Here is a 22,748-nt window from a genome sequence, read left to right as displayed (position 1 = left end):
CCCCCCCAGCAGCTCCCAAGTTCCCCCCAACTCCACGTTTTTGCTCTGGCTTTTCCTTCTGTGCTGAATGTTCTCATGTGTGTCTCATTTATCCTTTCGTTTGGGTCAGCTCCACTCTCAGGAACCCCCTTAGGCTCCACAATCAAATGCGCCTCACACCTTCCCACGTCCCCAGCAGGCTGTTGGACGGTCCGAGCAGCACAAAGCTCCTTCTGTCCTCACCCACCCTCATTCAGAGGATGAGATCTTACAGGCGCAGGGCCCTCATGGTTTGTTTTGTTCCTTAGCAGGAAAAGCAAGAATTTAATTGAATTTTTCCCAAATGATATTTAGCCTTCTCAAAGATCTTAAATATTAACATAATTTAATAAAATTATTGTACTGTGATTATTTATTTAAAAAATTGTTTTCATTGATTTGAGAGAGAGAGAGAAAGAAAGAGAAGCATCAACTTGTTCTATTTAGTTGTATATTCATTGACTGCTTTTTGTGTGACTTCTTCGGTGTTCCTTGTTAAAGAGTTCTCTTAGTTTAGTTCAAAGTTGGTTTTTCTAGATGATGGTTCTTCAAATTAAGTTGTAATCCACTTTGGTTCTGGGAGGTGGAAGTTGGTACGTCCTCCTACTCCCATGATGGTGAACCTTTTTATAAAAACCGCCCACTTTTGCAGTGTTGGTCAACCTGGTCCCTCCCGCCCACTAGTGGGCAGTCCAGCTTTCATGGTGGGCCAATCATGGTGCCATTTGGTTGCTCCACTACCGCCCACCATGAAAGCTGGAATGCCCACTAGTGGGTGGGAGGGACCAGGTTGACCAGCACTGCAAAAGTGGGCGGTTTTTATAAAAAGGTTCGCCATCACAGGCCTACTCCATTGCCATCTTGTCGCCCCACTGACTGCTTTTTGTATGTGCCCTGACCAGGGATCGAACCTGTGACCTCAACGCACTGGAACAATGTTTTATCCACTGAGCCACCCAGTGAGGGCCTACTACAACATTTATTAAACCACTAATTTGGAACACCAAAGAGCCAACCAATAGTAGTGTAGTCTACAGAATCCCTGAAGAAATGTGAAAAGTTGCCATCAACTGCTTGATATCCTTGAGACAGATCAAAATAAGACAACATTGTTCTGACAAGTCAGCTGGCTAAACTTCTCACTAAAGTGAAAAACCGGGGTAAGCCTCAGTCTTCAGCTTCTTTTTAGTCTACAGCAAACATGTATATTTTTTGCTTAAGAAAACTAAGCTGTGGCCTTGGCCGGGTGACTCAGTGGATAGAACATCATCCCGGTGCACCAAGGTCAGGGTTCAATCCCCGGTCAGGGCACATACGAGAAGCAATTGATGAGTGAACAACTAAATGAAGCAACTAAGTGAAACAACGAATAGATGCTTCTCTCTTTCTCTCTCTTTTCCTCTCTCTCTTGGAAATCAATGGGAAAATTTTTTTAATTTAAAAAATAAAATCGAGCTGTGCTACAGAGGTTCTGTCTAAGCCAGGGGTCTCAAACTTGGGCCCGCGGGCCGCATGCGGCCCGCCCACCAATTTTGTGCGGCCCGCAGACTAATCCACGAAGTTTGATTAGTCTGCGGGCCGCACAAAATTGGTGGGCGGGCCGCGAGTTTGAGACCCCTGGTCTAAGCATTGCTACCAGGAGCACAGCACACAGGGGAAGTGACAAGTGCCTCCACAGTGATGACATGCTGCTGAGATCTTTGAATTTGAAGAATCTTAGTTTGATTTTTTTTTTTTTTGGATGCAAAAATTCACTCAAAATGTGTTTTAAAAAGGAGGTAATGTTTTTATATAACTTAGGGGGAAATTACAGGAGTCACATGGGGGGCTGAATTGATAAATCAATCAGATGGTCTATCAATATATATTGTGTTGGTCTTTTATAGTTGTGGAATTGGATTAAAAATTTTTATTTTGGGCCCTGGCTGGTTGGCTCAGTGGTAGAGCGTCAGCCTGGCGTGCGGAAGTCCCGGGTTCAATTCCTGGCCAGGGCACACAGGAGAAGCGCCCATCTGCTTCTCCATCCCTCCCCCTCTCCTTCTTCTCTGTCTCTCTCTTCCCCTCCCGAGGCTCCATTGGAGCAAAGATGGCCCGGGCGCTGGGGATGGCTCCTTGGCCTCTGCCCCAGGCGCTAGAGTGGCTCTGGTCGCAACAGAGCGACGCCCCGGAAGGGCAGAGCATCGCCCCCTGGTGGGCAGAGCGTCGCCTCCTGGTAGGTGTGCCGGGTGGATCCTGGTTGGGTGCATGCGGGAGTCTGTCTGACTGTCTCTCCCCGTTTCTAGCTTCAGAAAAATACAAAAAAAAAATTTTTATTTTGGAATAATTTCAAGCATACAGAGAAGATACAACTATAGAAATTCCACATCTGTGTTTACTATTTATATGCACACACAGTTGTTTTTTTCTGAACCATCTGAAAGTAAGTTACAGGTAGTATATGCCCTTTACCCTTTAATATTTCAGTTGTGGATTTCCTAAGAACAATATCCTCTTACAAAATCACAGTACAGTTATCAAAATCAGGAAACTTAACATTGATTTTAATCTATAGATAATATTTCAATGTTGTCAGTTATTCCCATAATTTCCTATATGGCTTTTCACACCTCTAGTACAGAATCTGGTCCAAGGTAACATAAAATACTACATTTAGTTGTTATAGATTTCCTGTCTTTTTCACACCTCAAATCTTTTGTTTTATAGACCAAAGTAAGAAATACAAAGATAGACAGGTAGCTTTGTACATTTACTATTCCCTCAGAAGCTTTCATATATAGAATTTCACATGCAAAGGCACTCCATATATAATTACTGATTTCTATTTCTTGAGAAAAAATACAAATTAAAAAGAGAGAAGATAATATAGTTTTATTATAAATCAACTTGGGGGCCCTGGGCAGCTGGCTCAGTGGATAGAGCATTGGCCTGGCATATGGACATCTGGGTTTGATTCCCCACAGGGCACACAGAAGATGTAACCGTCTGCTTCTCTCCCCTTCTCTGTTCCCTTCTCTGCTTTTCTCCTCCTGCAGCCAGTTGCTCAGTTGGTCCAAGCAGAAGCCTCAGGCACTAAAAATAGCTTGGTTGATTCAAGCATTGGCCCCAGATGGGTTGCCAGGTGGATCCTGGTTTGGGGCACATGCGGGAGTCCGCCTCTCTATCTCCCTCTCACTTAAAAATGAACAAACAAATGGGAAAATTCTGAAAGAAATAATAGTAGTAGGGCAAAGACTATAGAGCAGGGGTCCCTAAACTAGGGCCCGCGGGCCACATGCGCCCCCCTGAGGCCATTTATCCAGCCCCTGCCGCACTTCTGGAAGGGGCACCTCTTTCACTGGTGGTCAGTGAGAGCAAAGCGTGGTGTCGCTCACGTACAGTATTACTTCCAGTGACACGGGACGCACGCGTCATGGCTCCAGAAGTGCATCATATCACTTGTTACGGTTAGCAGTGACAAATATGGAACTGGACATTGACCATCTCATTAGCCAAAAGCAGGCCCATAGTTCCATTGAAATACTGGTCAGTTTGATTTAAATTTACTTGTTCTTTATTTTAAATATTGTATTTGTTCCGTTTTGTTTTTTTTTACTTTGAAATAAGAAATGTGCAGTATGCATAGGGATTTGTTCATAGTTCTTTTTATAGTCTGGCCCTCCAACGGTCTGAGGGACAGTGAACTGGCCCCCTGTGTAAAAAGTTTGGGGACCCCTGCTATAGAGATTAGGAGGGAAGAAGTCCACCTAGGCTAAATATTTTATGAGCACTCACTGGGTGCTCTGTTATCCTTCTAAGGAAAATGCACAATTTGAAAAAGGAATGAATCAATCATGATAGAATTTTAGGTATCTAGGAACTTGAACAGGTTGGGATTGGGGGAGGGGAGAAGGCTGCTTGTATATCACTTGTTGTACAAATCTGAATGTTTTCCCACAGACAGGCAAAGCTGATTCTGGTAAACCTGCTCTAGAGTAGTATCACTGAGAGATTATTGAAAAACTAGCTTCTTCCACAAGGCAGAGAAAAGTATCAAGAACATTACAACAGTGGACTGAGGTACTGGAAAGTTCAAATGTTCCAAGGGACGCTTGCAGGGGCCATGGCCCTAACCATGGGCACGAGGGGCCCTGACCTGGCTACAAACACTGTCTGGCTATTTCCCCTCCCACTCTGCAGTCCTCTAAGGCAAATGTCTTTGCTCAGCCTGTGACCCCCTTGCCTTAAATTGGTGTTCTGCTTCTCTTTGGGATGGCTGACCCAGAGATCTTTCCTGACATCCTGTCCCAAGTGCAAGGAATCCAAGGTCACCAGATAGGTCACCCTCCTAGATGGCCATTTGTCCAGAGGTGTGACCTTGCTTCTACTCCACCTGCCTCCTGTCCCTTCCATCCCGCAGTCCCTTCCATTTCCCGCGCACAGCTAACAGCTCCATGTGCTTCCACAGCATGTGCCTTCACACAGAGATAACCGGGCCCAGAGCTGCCATGATCTGGCTATGAACTCAGAACTATCCACCTAAGTGGCTTCCCTCCTACCTCCTGGGTTAACGTCACCACCAAATGAGGAGCCAAGGCACAAAATGGAGACTCTAGACTTACACTTACTTGTTTCTGTACTGTGTACAAATTCACGGAGGACATAATGATGTATCTATGATTCCTGGGTTATGTAACCACACAGATAATCAAGATTTGTCCTTATTTCAAAAGGATAATAATGTAACAAAATGCACTGTTTATTAGATTTCTATCTTTTGTTTTTAGATTTATTGATTGACTGATTTTTAGAGAGAGGAGAGAGAAGTGAGAAGCAAAGCATCAACTCATAGTAGTTGTTCCTATATGTGCCTTGACCAGGCAAACCCAGGGTTTCGAACCAGCAACCTCTGTGTTCCAGGTGGACGCTTTATCCACTGCACCACCACAAGTCAGGCAGATCTCTATCTTTGAAAATAATTTTTCTCTATGATGTCCTAGAGCACGGGTCCACAAACTATGGCTAGCAGATCAAATCTTGGTAGCCACCTGTTTTTGTAAGTAAAGTCTGAGTAGAACAGGTGTGCCCATTGTTTACCTATTGTTTCAGGCTGCTTTCCCACAAGATCAGCGGAATTGAGACCGAGACTGAATGGCCAACAAAGTGTCAAGTATTCACTCACTTGCCCTTTACTGAAAAGTGTGTGAAGCCCTGTTCAAGAGCATACCGCACTGCAGAAGCACCAGGAGGTACCTGTGGAATGGCAGGTGTTTTCCTGTGACATGGCGGTTGTCACAGTTTCCGTGGCGGCATCTCTGACAGCTTGCTCCTCACTCTGTAGGAGGATGAGGACACACCTCCAGAGGGCAAGAGTATCCTGCAGTCCTAAGAAAACAGAAAGGAATCTGAATTACCTAGCATGCAGTTTACAAGCAGGTCCAATACCATTCTAATCCACGGTGGAGAACAGTATTTAATGAGCAGTGGCCACTCCCTTTTTTCGGGCTATTATAAGAGAGAAAGATCTGAGAATCAGAAAAACCCTGGAAGAGAGAGGGCCCTAAGGTGTAAGGTTTTGAAGTGTCTTTTCTTTTTTGAGGGGTGAAGGTTTATGGAGGCAACCAGCCCCAGACAAGGCCCTCAGAAGGTATACCTGGCTGACTGAGGCCCTGCGTGGCTGTCCACAATGACTCACAATTCTCAGGAATAAAACACTATGCATCAAGAGCGCTTTGGGGGAAATGGGCCCAGTGTTGAGATGAGTGACTGTTTAAGTTTGTAAATTCTGAAAGCAAAGTTTCAACCAAGACTACGTTTCAGGGGCAAGAATCGAAAAAGGGCAAGGAACGAGGATAAAGGCACTAGCTTAGGCCGTGTCTATGTGGGGCCCACTACCTGGCTGCCATTACCCCTGGCAGGGACTCTGTCTAGTCGCGGTGCCAGGTGCTGCTGTGGACGATGGAATAGGAAAAGGAAGTGTCTACCCCAATGCACCTAAAAAGGAACATCAAATGAAGAACCCAGGCAATGAGAAGTTGGAGATGGAAATGTGTGGCTGTGACTCACCATAGGGAAAGATCACAGTGGACTGGTGTAACCAAGGCAGACTTCATGAGGGAGGTGAGAGGTGGGCAGGGCCTCACAGAAACAATACATGTTGCACAGGTGGGTGGGCCCCGGTTTGTGGAGGATCATAGTGGAGGGCCACAGAAGCCCACCATTCATCATCCCTGGCCTTCAGTGGAGAACCAACCCTTGTCCTAGGAGCTCTCCCTTATCTGTCCATAGAGAACCTGGTCTCGGAATCACTGATGTTTCAGTCATACCAAGAACAGCAATGCCTCCCTCTGCGGTTTTGGTCTCTCTTTTCTGTTATAAAGCTGGCTTTAAATTTTACTCAGTCTTTCAGAATCTATCCATTCTAATGTTCTCTAGGGTTTAATATTTTCCTTTTTAACATGGTCATTTATATCCTCAAGAAGCTCAATCTTCCCTCTTTAGTTCATTTCAATTTTTCTTTTTCCTTAACGGGCTTTGCTCTGTCCTTGACTTGTCCCCATGTACTTTTATGTCCTTTGTCTCTCAGTTCTGTACCTATTTTTCACGTTCTTGTAGGCCACCAGCCACCACTGACCTCCTTCCTTATTGCATATGATGCTATAACTAGCTCTGGTCATTATGAGCCAATGGCTTTTCCCCAGGGCTCAGTTTCACTCAGATATTCCATATTATTCTACACACATTATGCCTGACAGGAGGTAGGGTTGGAGGAGCCAAAGTCACCCCAAAAATGTGCTGCAAAATATTAATCTCACTGGAGAAATTTCAATAATAAGTTTATAAACCTTTGTTCTTATTCCTGTGGGTATAATGGATTCCAATCACAACCACAGAAGTCCTCTTTTAGTCCCTGTTTGGGTGTAAGAAAAATGCCTGGAAGTCACTTAGAAGAAAGAATTAAAAGGACATCAAAGTCCACTTTTTTCCCAGAGAGTTCCAAGGACATGAGACACTTCATTGGTCTGAACTCCAATAATACTTCCAATCTGAAGCTCACCATCTAAGACAGCAACCTCTCCTTTATTAGACGGCAGGAGAGGGTAGGGCCGGGACTGAGGCATGCCTTGAGGTTCTGGGTTTTCATTTTATTAAACCCTATGCTTAGAAACAAATAAATCAGAACACCATAATTTACAAAAACTGTTAACAATTAAAACAAAAACGAAATCCTTGTGCTTTTGAATTCTCAGACTCCACTGACAGGATGCTCTTCCCAATCACTGCTCTTGAAGGACAGGCGGAGGCAGTGAGGGAAGAGACCTGCGGGTGAGGACATGGCTGGACACCAGCTAAACTCGTTACATCCAGAGGATTTCAAAAATTTTCTACCTTTGTGTCCCAGAGATGCCTTCAACTTACTGTATTTTCCCAGGTATAAGATGTGACCTTTTTACGAAAAATTTGGGGTCTAAAAACTGGGTGCATCTTATACAATGGTTGTGGTATTTCAAATACCATAGATGGAACTGAGGACAAGGCAATATATGAAGACAGTGATTCATCATCAGACATGGAGGAGGACAAGCTAATGGATGGGAGTTTTGACAGTGATGAGGAGCTGTATGAATTTTATGATGAATAAAACTTGAGTTCAATATCTTTATGTAATACATTCTTTTTAAATGTTGGGCCCCAAAGTTAAGGTGCATCTTATACATGGGGAATACAGTAAAACTAAGTTCAGTGAAAGGCACCAGCAGTCTTTCCAGTCACTTAAGCCAGGAGCCTGGATGCCAGCCTTGAATCTTCCTTTTACATGAACCTTAATACCAAGTCATGTTGATTCAACTTCCTAAATCTTTTCCAGCATGTCCTTGCTTTTTCTTCAATGCCACAGCTTCACACTGACCCATTCATTTCTCACTAAGGTCACTGCAACCGGCTTCCTGGAAGAGGTGACGGTTAGGCCTCATCTTGAAAGACAAACATAAGTCAGTCAAGCAGCAGAGTGTTTATAGAACTGTTCCCTGCTGATGACTCACAGGGCCCATGTTGGCCAATGAAAAGGGAGAGGTAGGCAGGACACAGAACAGGAAGAGCCTTATAAGCAATGTCAAAGGGTATTTAGATTTTATCCCAAAGGCTACATAAACCCACTCAAGAACTTTAAGCAGTGGAGTGAAATGACTGGACCCGTGTTTCAGAAAGACCACAAAAGTTTTTGGAATCATAAGGAGAATGGCTTGGGGACAAGATAGAAAGAAAAGAGGCCAGTCAAGAGGTTGTTGGTGAGAAATGATTAGCGTAGGAACTAAGAGGCTAGGAACATACTTGGAAGATGTAAAGGTATAGTGCACACTATCATTTTTCATCTTTCCTTCTTTTTAAAAAAAATTGATTTTAGAGAAGAAGGAAAAGAGGGAGGGAGGGAATGGGAGAGCAAGGGAGAGAAGTGTCAACTTGTTGTTCTGCTTAGTTGTGCACTTGTTAGCTGCTTCTCATATGTGTCCTAACCAGGGATCAAACCTGTGACCTTGGAGTACTGAGATGACACTCTATACACTGAGCCACCTGGCCAGGGCCTCTTCCCTTCTTTTTAACCTAGAGTATCTATTCATCCTTTGAGCACATTTGGTGCAATGGACATCCCCTGCTCCCTGCACTTACCAAGAATGAGATGGTTGGTGAGGAAAAATGGTGTGGTGCTGGTGAGAACTTCAGCCACGGCCAGCCTGGACTCTGTGGGAAGATGATCTCCACAAGATGAGACGACCAACTGAACCCACTGCTTCAGTTTGGGGGCTATGGCATCCCTGGTCTGAAAGCACAACATTTATAGCGGTCCAGAAGATGCAATCATGCAATTAGGGATGAGCTACATAAACCAAACTGGATCTGTAAATTAGCTCTTGCCACAGTGGAAAGAAATAGTTTTCAGTTGTTTTTCCATCCCAACTAGGGAGACGTAAACAAGACCAGGGAAGGAAATCTGACTTGTATTTCAGTAACACGGAGTGACTAAAACTAGCAAGCAAGTTCCTTGAGTCTCTTCTGATACAAATTAGGTAATCAGAAAATTGGTGTATTTGATAGCTTCAATAAAGACAAAAATTGGGGGGGGGGGGGAAGACTGTGGCAACAAATGATACTTATTGTCTCCAATAACCAGGTACTTCCTCTACCTTTAATAAGAGAACCTCCAACTCTAGGTTGGGTGTATGGGAACTCAGCTAAAGACTACATTACCCAGACTCCTTTGAATTTGGGAGTAGCACGTGATAAACTTCTGACTAATGGGATATCATTGGAAATGGTATCTGTGCACTTTTCAGGTCAAACCTTAGGAAATAGGTGTGACCTTTTCCTTCTTGGGTTTTTCTTTCCTGCTAGCCAAGGACAGATGATGGGAGCTGAGCAACCCCTGGGGCCATGCTGAGGACAGCAGAACAGCAGGTGAAGGGCCTGGGGATCTCACACTGTTGAGCCACCCTATTTGCTCTGGACTGCTTCTACCTGGTTTCAGCCACTGTGTTGTGTTACAACATTTAAAGTAGCATCCTAACTAACATGATTGTTTAAACAAAGCCTTATTTTTTATAGTAATAGATTTATTGAGATATAATTCACATACTGTATAATTCACCCATTCAAAGTACATATACTATTCAATGGTTTTTAGTGTATTTACAAATATGTGTAACTGTCACTATAATCAATTTTAGAATATTTTCATCATTCAAAAAGAGAAACTTTTACACTCTTCAGTTATCATTCTCCATCCTGTCATCTGTTCTCTCCCTAGTGCTAACCCAGTAATCTACTGTCTCTATGGACTTGGAGTTTCTAGACATTTTATGTAAATTAAATCATACATGATCTTTTGTGACTGGCTTCTTTTGATTAGCATGTTTACTTATCTATTTATTTTTATTTTTTTATTTGTTCATTTTTAGAGAGAGAGAGAGAGAAGGGGGGAGAAGCAGGAAGCATCAACTCCCATATGTGCCTTAACCAGGCAAGCCTAGGGTTTTGAACTGGCGATCTGAGCGTTCCAAGTTGACGCTTTATCCACTGCACCACCACAGGCCAGGCAGCCTGGTTTTTTTTGTTTGTTTGTTTGTTTTTTACAGCGACAGAGAGAGAGTCAGAGAGAGGGATAGATAGGGACAGACAGACAGGAACAGAGAGAGATGAGAAGCATCAACCATTAGTTTTTCGTTGTAACACCTTAGTTGTTGTTCATTGATTGATTCCTCATATGTGCCTTGACCGGGGGCCTTCAGCAGACTGAGTAACTCCTTGCTCGAGCCAGTGACCTTGGGTCCCAGCTGGTGAGCTTTGCTCAAACCAATTGAGCCTGCGCTCAAGCTGTTGACCTCGGGGTCTCGAACCTGGGTCTTCTGCATCCCAGTCCGATGCTCTATCCACTGCGCCACCGCCCGGTCAGGCCAGGCAGCCTGTTTTTTTTTTTGTTTTTTTTTTTTTAAGGTTCATCCACGCAGTAGGATGTATCAGGACTTCATTACTTTTTATGGCTGCATAATATTCCATTGTATAGATATACCATATTTTGTTTACCCATTCAGCAGTTAATGAACATTTGGGTTGTTTCCATCTTTTAAACCCTGGTTTTTTACTTTTTCTAGAGAGGGGGTTATTGTTCCAAATGTACTTTACTTTCCCTATCAACTAAGCTTAAGTTTTCAAAATGAGACTATTGGCTTCTCTATCTATGGGACTAAAATGATGAGTTTCTTAGACTCGAGGAAAATTCTGACTCCCAATGCACAAAGAAACCCAGGTTTTCCCAGCAACTTCTTTTAGGTGTTTCTCTGCAGTTGTTAATTTTTATCTCCTTAGAAAACTCTCTCAATTTTCATCAAATACCAGTTTATTCAAGTATCAAGCAGTGTCGTTAAGACGCAGGAGACAATGGTTAAAATCGGCTTTTGATGACAATGTCTTTCAGCAGACTTAGCTGCCCCCTGTGACTCCTTCCTTAGAACTTGTTTTTCCCTCTCTCCACTGTCACTCCTTCAGCAAATCCTCTCCCTTCCTATAAACGTCCCCCTCCCTGTCAACACACACTGGCTTCTTTATTTTTTTTCTTTATCTCCTAGTGACCACCTGGCTTTGGCCCCTTGGCCCGCCTTTGAATGACAGACTGAAGGAAACTGTGTATCTGCTTAATTCTCATCCTCTGGTTTCCTCTCCCAGCCTTAGGCTCTCTGAATTTAACAATCGCCCCTGTGAAGTCTTCCTCAGCTCCCCAAACATCCTTCCCTCCTCCGGATTCCCAGAGCACCGCCCCCTCCAGCCTGCAGCGTCCTTCTCCTTAGACTGCCCTCCAGTGTCTGTGCATCTCCAGGCCCTCTCTCACTGCCGCTTCACCACAAGAATCCCAATCCGGTGTTATGCTGACACCATCACAGTGAGGGGATGTGTAAACAGGATACTCAGTCAATTTTACTGTACTACTGACCGCCTTCTACTCATAGTAATTCTATGATACTGTCTGACTGGTGGTGGTGCAGCGGATAGTGTCAACCTGGGACACTGAGGACCCAGGTTCGAAACCCCAAGGTTACCAGCTTGAATATGGGATCATCAACATGGTCAAGGCATGTATGAGAAACAATCAATGAACAACTAAAGTGATGCAACTACAAGTTGATGCTTCTCATCTCTCTCCCTTCCTACCTCTCTTTCTGAAGAAACAATAATAATAATTCTATGATGTCACATCTTTCCCATGTACCCTGAAGTACACATGTATTTGTCTTAAGGTTCTTCCCAGGAAGGTCTTTTGATTGCTGTAGTCCCACCTCAGCCCTAAAGGACATGAGAGACAGGTGCGGGCACATCCAGGCCTCCATGCAGAGCCAGCTGGGCCATGTTCTGGGGGAACAGTCAAGCCATAGCAATGCATTTTCATACTTAGTAACTGGTATGCAACCCTACTGACTTGCTATCCTGAAATTGGTTTATTCACTCCCTCTTTAATTAAAGAGTCTAGCTAGAAAAATAAGAACAAGGGTTCTAGAGAGAGAGAGAGAGAGAGAGAGAGAGAGAGTGTGTGTGTGTGTGTGTGTGTGTGTGTGTTGGGGAGCAAGTTGTGTTCCTCTCATGACCTCTAGTCAAATGAACACAGAACAAGAGAAAAGAAATGTCAAAGGTGGTGCTCAAAAAACTCTTTCAAAGTTATAACCAAAGTACAAATTCAACATGACCCATATTTTTGTACACACCACAGTGATCCTTTATTACTGACACCCTCCAGGTAATAAAGCGCACAGAGCCTGACCAGGCGGTGGCGCAGTGGATAGAGCATCAGACTGGGATGCAGAGGATCCAGGTTCGAAACCCCGACATCGCTGGCTTGAGCATGGGCTCATCTGGCTTGAGTGTGGGATCATGGACATGACCCCATGGTCGCTGGCTTGAGCTCAGAGGACGCTGGCTTGAGCCCCAGGTTGCTGGCTTGAGCTAGGGGTCACTCGCTCTGCTGTAGCCCCCCAGTCAAGGCACATATGAGAAAGCAATCACTGAACAACTAAGCTGCTGCAACAAAGAATTGATGCTTCTCATCTCCCTTCCTGTCTGTCCCTATCTGTCCCTCTCTCTGGCTCTCTTTCTGTCAAGAAAATAAAAATAAAAAAGCACAGAAACCCAGATCCCAGTACTGGGGCAGAAGCAGCCTTACCTCATCACTCGTCCGCAGGTGGTGGACAATCACTTTGGAGGCGAGTCTCAGAGCTACACTTTGAATTTCAGACCTAGAAAAAGAAAGCCAAAAACAGCCCCCAAATCAAACATATTTTACATACAGATGGTTTTTGCAGACAGCCTATAATCCATGCGGATGTGAATGCTGGGAAGCTCCACCTGGCTACACAAACACCCCCAGAAGTAATTACTTTGTGGTTATCAATGTGATACTCTGACATCATTCTATTGCTTGAGCTTAGAACATGCCCTCAAGCTGAGATTTAGAAAGAAGTACAGGGCTGTGCGCAAGTGCACTAAATAACTAACTGATGGGACCACAGGAGGGATCAAGTTTGCACAGTGAGCATTGGGGGCAAACCTTTCACTGGAAGCAATATCCATGGTCCAGTTCAAGAACTCCTCTGAGGTTAGATGGATGCAGCGTTCTGTCTGGGGAAGCCACTCACTGGAGTCCATGCAATGGAGAATTTTCAGTATCTGTGTGAGCCAGAGTCATGAGAGAAAAACACCTCAGAAAACATCTTCAGAAGCTAAATGATAATCACTTGCAATGATAAGGGGGGAGGGGTGTCTGTCTTTCAAAATGTTCCCACTGACTTATTTCCTTCTTAATACTTTTAGGAGACCAAGATAGGGTGGAGCAGTGACATACCCAAGGGGCCCTAGTGATCTTGGATCAGGGTCTCGAGGTCCAGATTCCCAAGTCAGTGTCCCTTCTTTTTGATTATTCTTTCCAGATGGCTATCTGCCCCCAAATAGCCATACCAGCAAAGACTGCCCTCTGACAGGTTATAGAGCTGTCAAAGCTGTTTCCTAGAATCGAGCGGCTTACTTTCAATCTGTCTTTGGTTCATCTCTCTCATCAGTACTATTATCATCAAACACTTTTCTAGTGCCCATCTATGCATGAAACCACACCAGGCACCAGACAAAGAGAGCCCTTGCCCTCTTGATGCTGAGTCTCCTCCCTATTGCTCCTGGAGAAGACCTGACCGTTCTGGTGGGTTCATCAGAGTGTGGGGAGCGGCGGGGGCAGTCACTACACCGGAGACTTTACCTTGCAGAAGCATTCTGGGTGATTCTCCTTCATAGCCAACATCAAGAATGTCCCTCCCATATTCCACAGCAAGGGTGGCAGTTCCTTCTCTTCTAATTCAGAGGCTGCTGCTGAAAACCTTTGCAACAGGGCTTCCAATGTCAGCAGGCGCACTTCAGGGAAGGGAGACGCTAACAGCTGAGAGAAGGAGATGGGACAGTCCCTCGCTGGCTCTCCAGCCTGGACTGCTGCTGCCCACACTGCAGCGATGGCCAGTTTGGTAAGGCTCTGGAGGTACTGGGGCAGGCCTGGCACCGTGAAGGTATAGGGGAATCCTGTTATTAGCTCTGATCCTGCGATGATCTTTCTGATTTCCTCCCACAAGCCAAGATGCTCCAGAACTAAAAAGCAAAAGACCAAAGGTAATCACTTTACTCAAAGTTCCACAGAAGGGCTTGGGAGACAGCAAGGCTCTGGGTACACTTGGTGGGACTACCAGTTATCTTTTCTTTTTATTTTTTTATTTTTTATTTTTATTTTTTTTCCTTCTGAAGCTGGAAACGGGGAGAGACCGTCAGACAGACTCCCGCATGCACCCGACCGGGATCCACCCGGCAAGCCCACCAGGGGCGAGGCTCTGCCCACCAGGGGGCGGTGCTCTGCCCCTCCGGGCATTGCTCTGCCGCAACCAGAGCCACTCTAGTGCCTGGGCAGAGGCCAAGGAGCCATCCCCAGCGCCCGGGCCATCTTTGCTCCAATGGAGCCTTGGCTGCGGGAGGGGAAGAGAGAGACAGAGAGGAAGGAGGGGGGCAGGGGTGGAGAAGCAAATGGGCGCTTCTCCTGTGTGCCCTGGCCGGGAATCGAACCCGGGTCCCCCACACGCCAGGCCAACGCTCTACCGCTGAGCCAACCGGCCAGGGCCAGTTATCTTTTCTGAGCACATTTCACACATATGATGTAGTGAGTGACTTGTCCAATAAGGTTCAGATTGCCTGTCCAGAAGCAATTTCTATTTAGGTAACACATAATTCTTCCACTGGGGGGACAAAAGGTATTCCTATCAGAAGATGTGCTCCTTGCGCCCCTCCCCAGCATTCAATCCATATGGACTCTTAAATCACCAAATCTCAGAGTTGGGCAGGGTAAAGGGAAATCTAGTCCAAACTTACAGCACCCCTTCTCAGGGAGTCTTGGTGAAACTCTACAGTGACTTGGAGCTCACATGACAGACTATTCCATTGTTAGTAGACCTACTGGCCTAATTCTGCATTTTGAGGTTCCCAGTGAGCCCTGTAGGCATTTGAATATAGTTATTATGCCCCCTCTACCTTCTCCAGATAAGACACCCCTACTTCCTTCAACCATGTACCATATGATGGGGTCCACCTTCTTTCACTATTCTCATTGCCTGCCTTTGGACATGCTTCCCCTCTCTGAAGGTATGGCCCTACAGAATGGAACATGACCCTTCCACGTGGTCTGACCAGCAGGACTGTTCCTTTCCCTGTTCGGACACTAGGTTATGGGAGTGCACCACACTGTTGACTCATGTGGAGCATAAAGTCAGCTGAAACCATAGCCTTTCTATTCTTGCACGGTCTACAGGTGCTAGTGAGTCACCTTTCTCCCACCTTGTACTCAGCACTTAGATCTAGACCTATTTTCTTTTTCTTTGTTTTAAACAAAAGTATATCCTTGTTAGATTTTATCTCCCTGTTAAGTTTCATGGTCTGTCTTTTAGATTGCCAAGATCTTTTTGTATTCTCAGTTTTGATAAAAAATATTTAGCCTGACCAGGAAGTGGCGCAGTGGATAGAGCATCGGACTGGGATGCGAAAGGACCCAGGTTCGAGACCCCGAGGTCGCCAGCTTGAGCGCGTGCTCATGTGGTTTGAGCAAAAAGTTCACCAGCTTGGACCCAAGGTCGCTGGCTCGAGCAAGGGGTTACTTGGTCTGCTGAAGGCCCGCGGTCATGGCACATATGAGAAAGCAATCAATGAGCAACTAAGGTGTTACCACGAAAAACTGATGATTGATGCTTCTCATCTCTCTCCGTTCCTGTCTGTCTGTCCCTAGCTATCCCTCTCTTTGACTCTCTCTCTCTCTGTCCCTGTAAAAAAATATATATATATATATTTAGAGTTTGCTCACTATGTGCTGAATGCTAAATTAGAAAAAGAATACTACCCTTGAGGAGTTTATAGTCTGATTTGAGAAAGAGAAATGAATAACTAGGTAATTCAAATATATTGGTGTAAATGATAACCTGAGTCTTAAAGGGGACGAAGGTGGGGGGACCACCAGAGGCCGAGCAAAGGCTCAAAGGTGTGGAGCAGAATGGACCACGTGGAGAACCACAGGCCGTCTGGTATCATTATAGCAAGAACTCGAAGTGGGGAAGGGTAGGGGATGAGGCCAGAGAAGTACTGTGGCCAGGACCCAGAGAGCCCCCTAGTACTCGTGAAGGAGCGTGGACATTTTCTGTAGGCACGGGAATGGCACAGAGGAGTTATGTTAAGCAACAAGGTCAGGTGAACATGTTTACTGAAGTGTTCCTATTGCTGAAAGGGTAACAGTGGTAGGGAGAAATGACAAGAGCCTAGGGGAAGGAAGGGACAGGGAGAAGATGCGTTTGAGGAGCATGAAGGAATAAAATTGGTAGCACCGAGGGACAGACTCCTCCCAGTGCCCAGGTTCTTCAGACAACACATTCATCATCCAACAGAAACGGGGTAAACCTCAAATTGACAAGCATGCCATAAACGCCTGCAATCATATAATTATTAAGAATGTGGACTGGGCCAGCGGGGAGGAGAGAGGCCTCTGACAGTGTTATGGGCAGCCCCCGCCTGCTCGTGTCCCCTGCCCCACTCGACGCTCTCACCAATTCATTAACCAGCTCTCTCTGGGCCTAGTCATTCCCCAGTCATGAATCCCCCTAACTTTACCATTCTGTCCACAGAATTTTATCTACTAGGACATCAGGATAGACTTTATCAAATGTCTTGCTGAAATTCAGATATCCCATAACTCAGTGAACACTACCAACTTCTAGAAAACTATCATAAATATGATAGAAATATAAAATATTAAAATAACAGAAAAAATATGAAATTTAAAAAATGACATTGGCTTGCAAATAATTCAGGAATTAAAATGATAAAATATTTAGGTTACACATCAAATTATTTAAAAACAAAGTTTGCCTAAAGAGGCAGAGTGAGGGCTCAAGCTCTAATATGCCTGTTCCTATGGAGACCACCCTCCCCCATCTATGGTTGCAGACACATCTCTGCTCTTAACTCAGACTCTGCAGAAGTCCAGGTTCAAGCCAGAGGGCAGCCATCTCTACAAAGCAGCAGGGAAACCCCAGGCAGTTGGGATCCTCAAACTTTGTGTCATCACCTCTACTTTCTTTTAAATATTTTATTTATTGATTTTTAGAGAGAGGGGAGAGAGAAAGAGAGAGAAAGGGAAGGAGCAGGAAGCATCAACTCCCATATGTGCCTTGACCAGGCAAGCCCAGGGTTTCGAACTGGTGACCTCAGTGTTCCAGGTCGACGCCTTATCCCACTGCGCCACCACAGGTCAGGCCGACTTTCAAAACCTAAAAGCCTAATCCCATTACAATTTACTAACAAAAAGACCACACCACCACAGTCTCCAGGTATCAATTCCGCATCCATCTGTAATGCCAGTGGCTGAGGCCAGGCAGGTTCACATTGGATTCGGCCAGAAAGTAGAGAAACTGCCAAGCCAAAAAAGTGTTGGGCCATTACCGTTTACTATCTAGATTCTCGCAATGGCAGACAAGCAAACCAGCAGGGGGAAATCGCTTCTCAGGCAAACAGCAAAAACGGCCCCTCACAGTGGCTGGTGGGCAGGCAATCAGCAATCCACCATCCATAATCCACAATCCACCCTGAGTGCAAGTACCCATAACCTTACATAGACTATGTACACGTGCCTCTGCCACGTGCTCACCCACTAATCAAGCAAAGTACAGTACTTGCAGCTGGTAAACCAGCAAGCAAGCCTAATATAGCTATTTTCCCCACAGACAACTACCAAAATTGCAAAATGCTTAGTGACCTAAAATTGTTAGTGAGAGAAGCTGATGTGTGTTGAGTATGTTCCATGCGCTACAGAGTATAATATGCCCATTATCAATGCTAAGCAAGTTTACACTTGTTGAGTATTATTCTAAGTACTTGGACATGTATTAATTCATGTGATAAAGTAAGTATTATTATCGTTCCTATTTTACAAATGAGGAAATAGAAATGTTAAGTTACTTGCCCAAAGTCACACAGAAATTGTAGGTAAAAAAAAAAAAAAAAAGCCACCCAAAAAGTGACAAAAATGAATGCAATGAGCATTTACCTTCTATTGGAAGAATTTAAAAAAGAGTTTTCCTGCAATGAGATACCACCTCACACCTGTTAGATTAGCTATTATTAACAAAACAGGTAATAGCAAATGTTGGAGAGGCTGTGGAGAAAAAGGAACCCTCATCCACTGTTGGTGGGAATGTAAAGTAGTACAACCATTATGGAAGAAAGTATGGTGGTTCCTCAAAAAACTGAAAATAGAACTACCTTATGACCCAGCAATCCCTCTACTGGGTATATACCCCAAACACTCAGAAACATTGATACGTAAAGACACATGCAGCCCCATGTTCATTGCAGCATTGTTCACAGTGGCCAGGACATGGAAACAACCAAAAAGCCCGTCAATAGATGACTGGATAAAGAAGATGTGGCACATATACACTATGGAATACTACTCAGCCATAAGAAATGATGACATCGGATCATTTACAGCAAAATGGTGGGATCTTGATAACATGATACGAAGCGAAATAAGTAAATCAGAAAAAGCCAGGAACTGCATTATTCCATACGTAGGTGGGACATAAAAGTGAAACTAAGAGACATTGATAAGAGTGTGGTGGTTACGGGGGGAGGGGAAGGGGCACAAAGAAAACTAGATAGAAGGTGACAGAGGACAATCTGACTTTGGGTGATGGGTATGCAACATAATTGAACGACAAGATAACCTGGACTTGTTATCTTTGAATATATGTATCCTGATTTATTGATGTCGCCCCATTAAAAAAATAAAATTATTTAAAAAAAAAAAAAAAAGTTTTCCAGAGAGAATAAAATTTAAGAAGGACCCTGAAGGCTGCCCAGAGATGCCCAATGGGAGAGGCAAGGATAGATGCTCCAGAGGGAATTAGGAGGGAGGCTAATAGGTTTGTGAATTAATGTGTCAATGGAGGCGCAGCAGGACAGGTTAGGTCAGAGCCTTAAGCCAGGAAATTATCAAGTGACAGTCACTGAGGCACTTTCTCCAAACTGCTGCTTGGAATAAATATTCTGTGTTGTGCAGCAAGACCCAAAGAGATGTCCTCAAGCAGAGTTTCTTAAACTTGAGGGAGCACCTGAAACAGCTGGAGGGCTTGTTGAACTCCAGTCTGTGGCTGGGGCCTCACCCCCAAAGTCTCTGATTTAGGAGCTCTGGGGCAGGGGCTGAGAACCTGCATTTCTAACAAGCTCACAGGTGATGCTGCTGCTCTGAGCCTGGCACTTGGAAAGTCTCTGCCCTGAGGTGATGGTTCTCAGCCAGACACTTTAAAAAAAATATTATTATTATTATTATTATTATTATTATTATTTTGCCAGACATTATTAAAACCGCACATGCCTGGATCTCACTCTTATAGATTCTGATTCAGTTGGTTTCGAGGTGGGCACAGACACCTGTAGTCGTAAGCAGCCAACAGGTAATTCCATGTACCCCAACTGCAAACCACACCCCTAATCCGACTCCCACAGGGTCTGGAGGGTTTATAGGTGGGTAGGTAGGGCTGCAGTTCCAAGTATAGCACAGGTCATTAACAGCCCAGTGCCTTACCATAGTGAATTCACCACGCCCCATTTTCTCTTACAAATAGAAATACCAAAGGAGGGGAAGTCACCAAGAATTCAAAAGAATAGGCACTGTAAAGGCCCCTGGCAGGCAGTCTGACCTTCAACGTAGGCCTACTATGCACAGGTTTTGTTGTAGGTTTAGTCTGTAGCAGTGACTCAGAAAGACCAGGCTCTGCTCTCAAGGAGTTCCCATTTAGGTGGGGACCACAAACACCCTCTCCCCTCAGTGCCTAGAGTGGGGTGTCTCTAGGTGCCACAGGGGGTTGGATTCAGAAATCCTCAATGCTGTAACAGAAGCAGCTACATTGACTAAAAAAGACATATTGCTTTCCTCTCATGCATAGTGATTTCTCAGCCCAGGAAGTACTTTAAATTCACTGGGAGAGCTTTAGAAAAACACTTAGGTCAGGGGACACTTGAACGCATCTGTGGGGCAAGCCTGGTTTTAAAGTGACCCTGGTGATTCTACTGCACAGCTGGGGCTGACAGCTACTGTTTCACCATTCCCACAATCCCATGGCTGGCAGATTCACCGAAGTGTTTTCACAGCCAGGTGAAGCACTGTTTTGTGTCCTGCCCTTACCAAGTGCACTTCAAAGTCTAGATCTTCACAAGGTAACTATTTCTGTTTTTATGAGTGCCTGTTGTCTGCAGGACACAAAATACTGAAGTTAGTTCTTTGATGGGGTTCCTCAGTCTGAGGTTTAGCAACCTTCTTCTCTAGAAGAGAACTGTTCCACTAGCAATTTCAATTTTGATTGCTTTGGGTTTCTTCCCATCTCTCTAGGAAAGACAAGTGTTCAATGGAAGAATCAAATAGCTCCTTAGATGGTGTGTGGGGAAAACAGCTGTGTTAGGCCTGCTCGCTGGCTTCCCCGCTGCAAGCACTTTGCACCATTAGTGTGTCAGCACGTAGCAGAAAGCCACATGTGTCTCTCTGAACAGCTATGGGTGCTTTCCCACAGGGGCGGTTCTCCCAGCTCACGCTCCCTGGTTCCCTGGGGCGGCGTTCCTGATACCTTGCTTTCCACCACCAAAAGCGGGTTTTCCTTTGCTAATTCATTCACCTGTCTCTGCAAGCCTCCAGTGAACTGGTATGGCACTTTCTGGCTCTGCAGTTCCTCTACCGTCTGCCTGAATTCAATGTGAGACTGCCTGGCCTCAACCACCAGCATTACATGGCGCCATCTTATTGTTCATAAATTAAATGACTTTTGCAAACTCTTTATTAATTGGAGTTTTTTTGCCAGCCCTCCTTTGTTTGGAAAATCTTTAGGTTTTCCCATCAGCGCAGTCATTTTAGTTACCCAAGTATGTGTAATGGATTCTAAACACCCAATTTGATTTCATTTTTGAAATTAATGTCTTTTTCTTCTTTAAAGCAAGGCTATTTCTAGCCTTCAAATGACTGGCTTAAAGGCTGAATTCACTTGGAAGGACAATGCCTCCAGCTGTGCTATGTCCTGGTTCAGTGGAGAAATAATTCCCAAGTTTGGAATTCAAGGACCAAAAAAATGTCAAAAAACAATCTGACAGATTGGAATAAATTGCCAACTTGTTACTGGTAAAGATGTTAAAAATCTACCAACTACTATCTTTCATGTGAGAAAGGCCATTTTCACACCAAAAAATAGTAAATTCATAGTGTCATAATAAGAACTATTGTTTTTTTGTTTTAAAGAGAGAGATACGAAAGGAGAGAGAGAAGCATCAATTGGTACTTGATTTACTTTAGTTGTTCATTGATTGCTTCTTATATGTGTCTTGACCAGGGAGCTCAAGCCAAGTCAGCAACCTTTGGACTTAAGTCAGTTACCTTGGGATCATATTGATGATCTTGCACTCAAGCCAGTGACCTTGTGATCAAGCTCAAGTCCCGTGCCCAAGTCGATGAGCCCACACACTCAAGCTGGAGACCTTGGCGTTTTGAACTTGGGACCTGAGCCTCCCAAGTCAATGCTCTATCCACTGTGCCACCACTGGTCAGGCCATAAAGAACAATTCTTTAAAGAAATTTGGCTTTAAGAAAAAATTTTTATAGCGTCATTTTGCTAGATTTCTTTTGTGAAAATGACACCAAGAACCAGCATTAGGGGGCTGCAGCTTTGGAGGAGGTAATAAAAGTTTCCTGAGGTTGCTCTGTTTGGATAGCATGACTATGCAGAACAGATTTCCTAGGAAGCAACTGAAGGGTCTTTGCCGAGTGGCTCAGGACAATGAGTAGAGTGTGTGAAGAAGCACAGGGTCCCATTCACAACATTTCCTCTGGTCATCTCAGAGGTGTTATTTCAGCAGTTCTTGCTTCTTTGGCAAGTCACAGATTTCAGTGTTATGTGTGCAACTTGAACGGTGATTGCTAAATTAACTGGATTTCAAAGCTGCCATGCCCCCAACCAACCAAGGGAGGGCGCTAACATTGATCTTGCTGCTGAATGAGGATTTCAGAGCAGCGTCTATGTTGAGCAGGGAGGGACAGCGTCATATTTCACAAATCCTGTTGCATTATTTAGGGAAATCTGTCTCCACCCTAGAGGAGGTGCATAGCCCTAAAGGGCAGGCTATAGGTCATTCATCTTTGATACTCATATAGGTTTTTTATAATTCTTTTCAAAATATCATCATAATCTTAAAAAAAATACATGTTAATCTAAACAGCTTTAACAAAGGCATTACGGAAAAAAAATGTGGATGATATCATTACCACAAAATTATGCTGAGTTTCACCAGAAGAGCATTTAATTTAGGTTAATTTAACTCTAAGTACTCAGCAAAGAGAGAGACTGGAAAATAACAATTAAAAGAGAGGGCAGTTTCACCTGGCATTCTAATCACTGAGCATATTTCCAGAAGAGTGGCGGTGCTATCACCTGAGACCAGTGGTTGTCAAACTTTAGGGTGCTCACCTCCAGAGTTCCTGATGCCAGTGGTCTGGGGCAGGTCCTCCACCACCCCCAAAAGATCACATTTCTAACAAATTCCCAGGTGATGTTGATATTGCTGATGAAGGGACCACACTTTAAGAACCATTACCTCAGACCATCTGAGATCAT

General features: G+C 44.5%; 1 protein-coding gene across 2 annotated transcripts in view; it reads right to left on the bottom strand.

The window, feature by feature from the left end:
- The window catches only part of THADA (THADA armadillo repeat containing), a 355,537-nt gene that overhangs the window by 48,649 nt on the left and 284,140 nt on the right, over positions 1 to 22,748 (bottom strand). For both annotated transcript variants that reach the window (XM_066378390.1, XM_066378391.1), the window contains exons 32-36: positions 13,781 to 14,160; positions 13,082 to 13,200; positions 12,698 to 12,770; positions 8,662 to 8,812; positions 5,248 to 5,379 (exon numbers count right to left, since the gene is read on the bottom strand). In XM_066378390.1, coding sequence (XP_066234487.1) covers positions 5,248 to 5,379; positions 8,662 to 8,812; positions 12,698 to 12,770; positions 13,082 to 13,200; positions 13,781 to 14,160 — 855 coding nt within the window. The remainder of the gene's footprint in view (positions 1 to 5,247; positions 5,380 to 8,661; positions 8,813 to 12,697; positions 12,771 to 13,081; positions 13,201 to 13,780; positions 14,161 to 22,748) is intronic.

The sequence above is a fragment of the Saccopteryx leptura genome, chromosome 3 (assembly GCF_036850995.1).
Source record: "Saccopteryx leptura isolate mSacLep1 chromosome 3, mSacLep1_pri_phased_curated, whole genome shotgun sequence".
Classification (NCBI taxonomy): Eukaryota; Metazoa; Chordata; class Mammalia; order Chiroptera; family Emballonuridae; genus Saccopteryx; species Saccopteryx leptura.
Note: the sequence above shows the minus strand (reverse complement) of the source record. Positions and strands in the feature narration are given on the sequence as shown.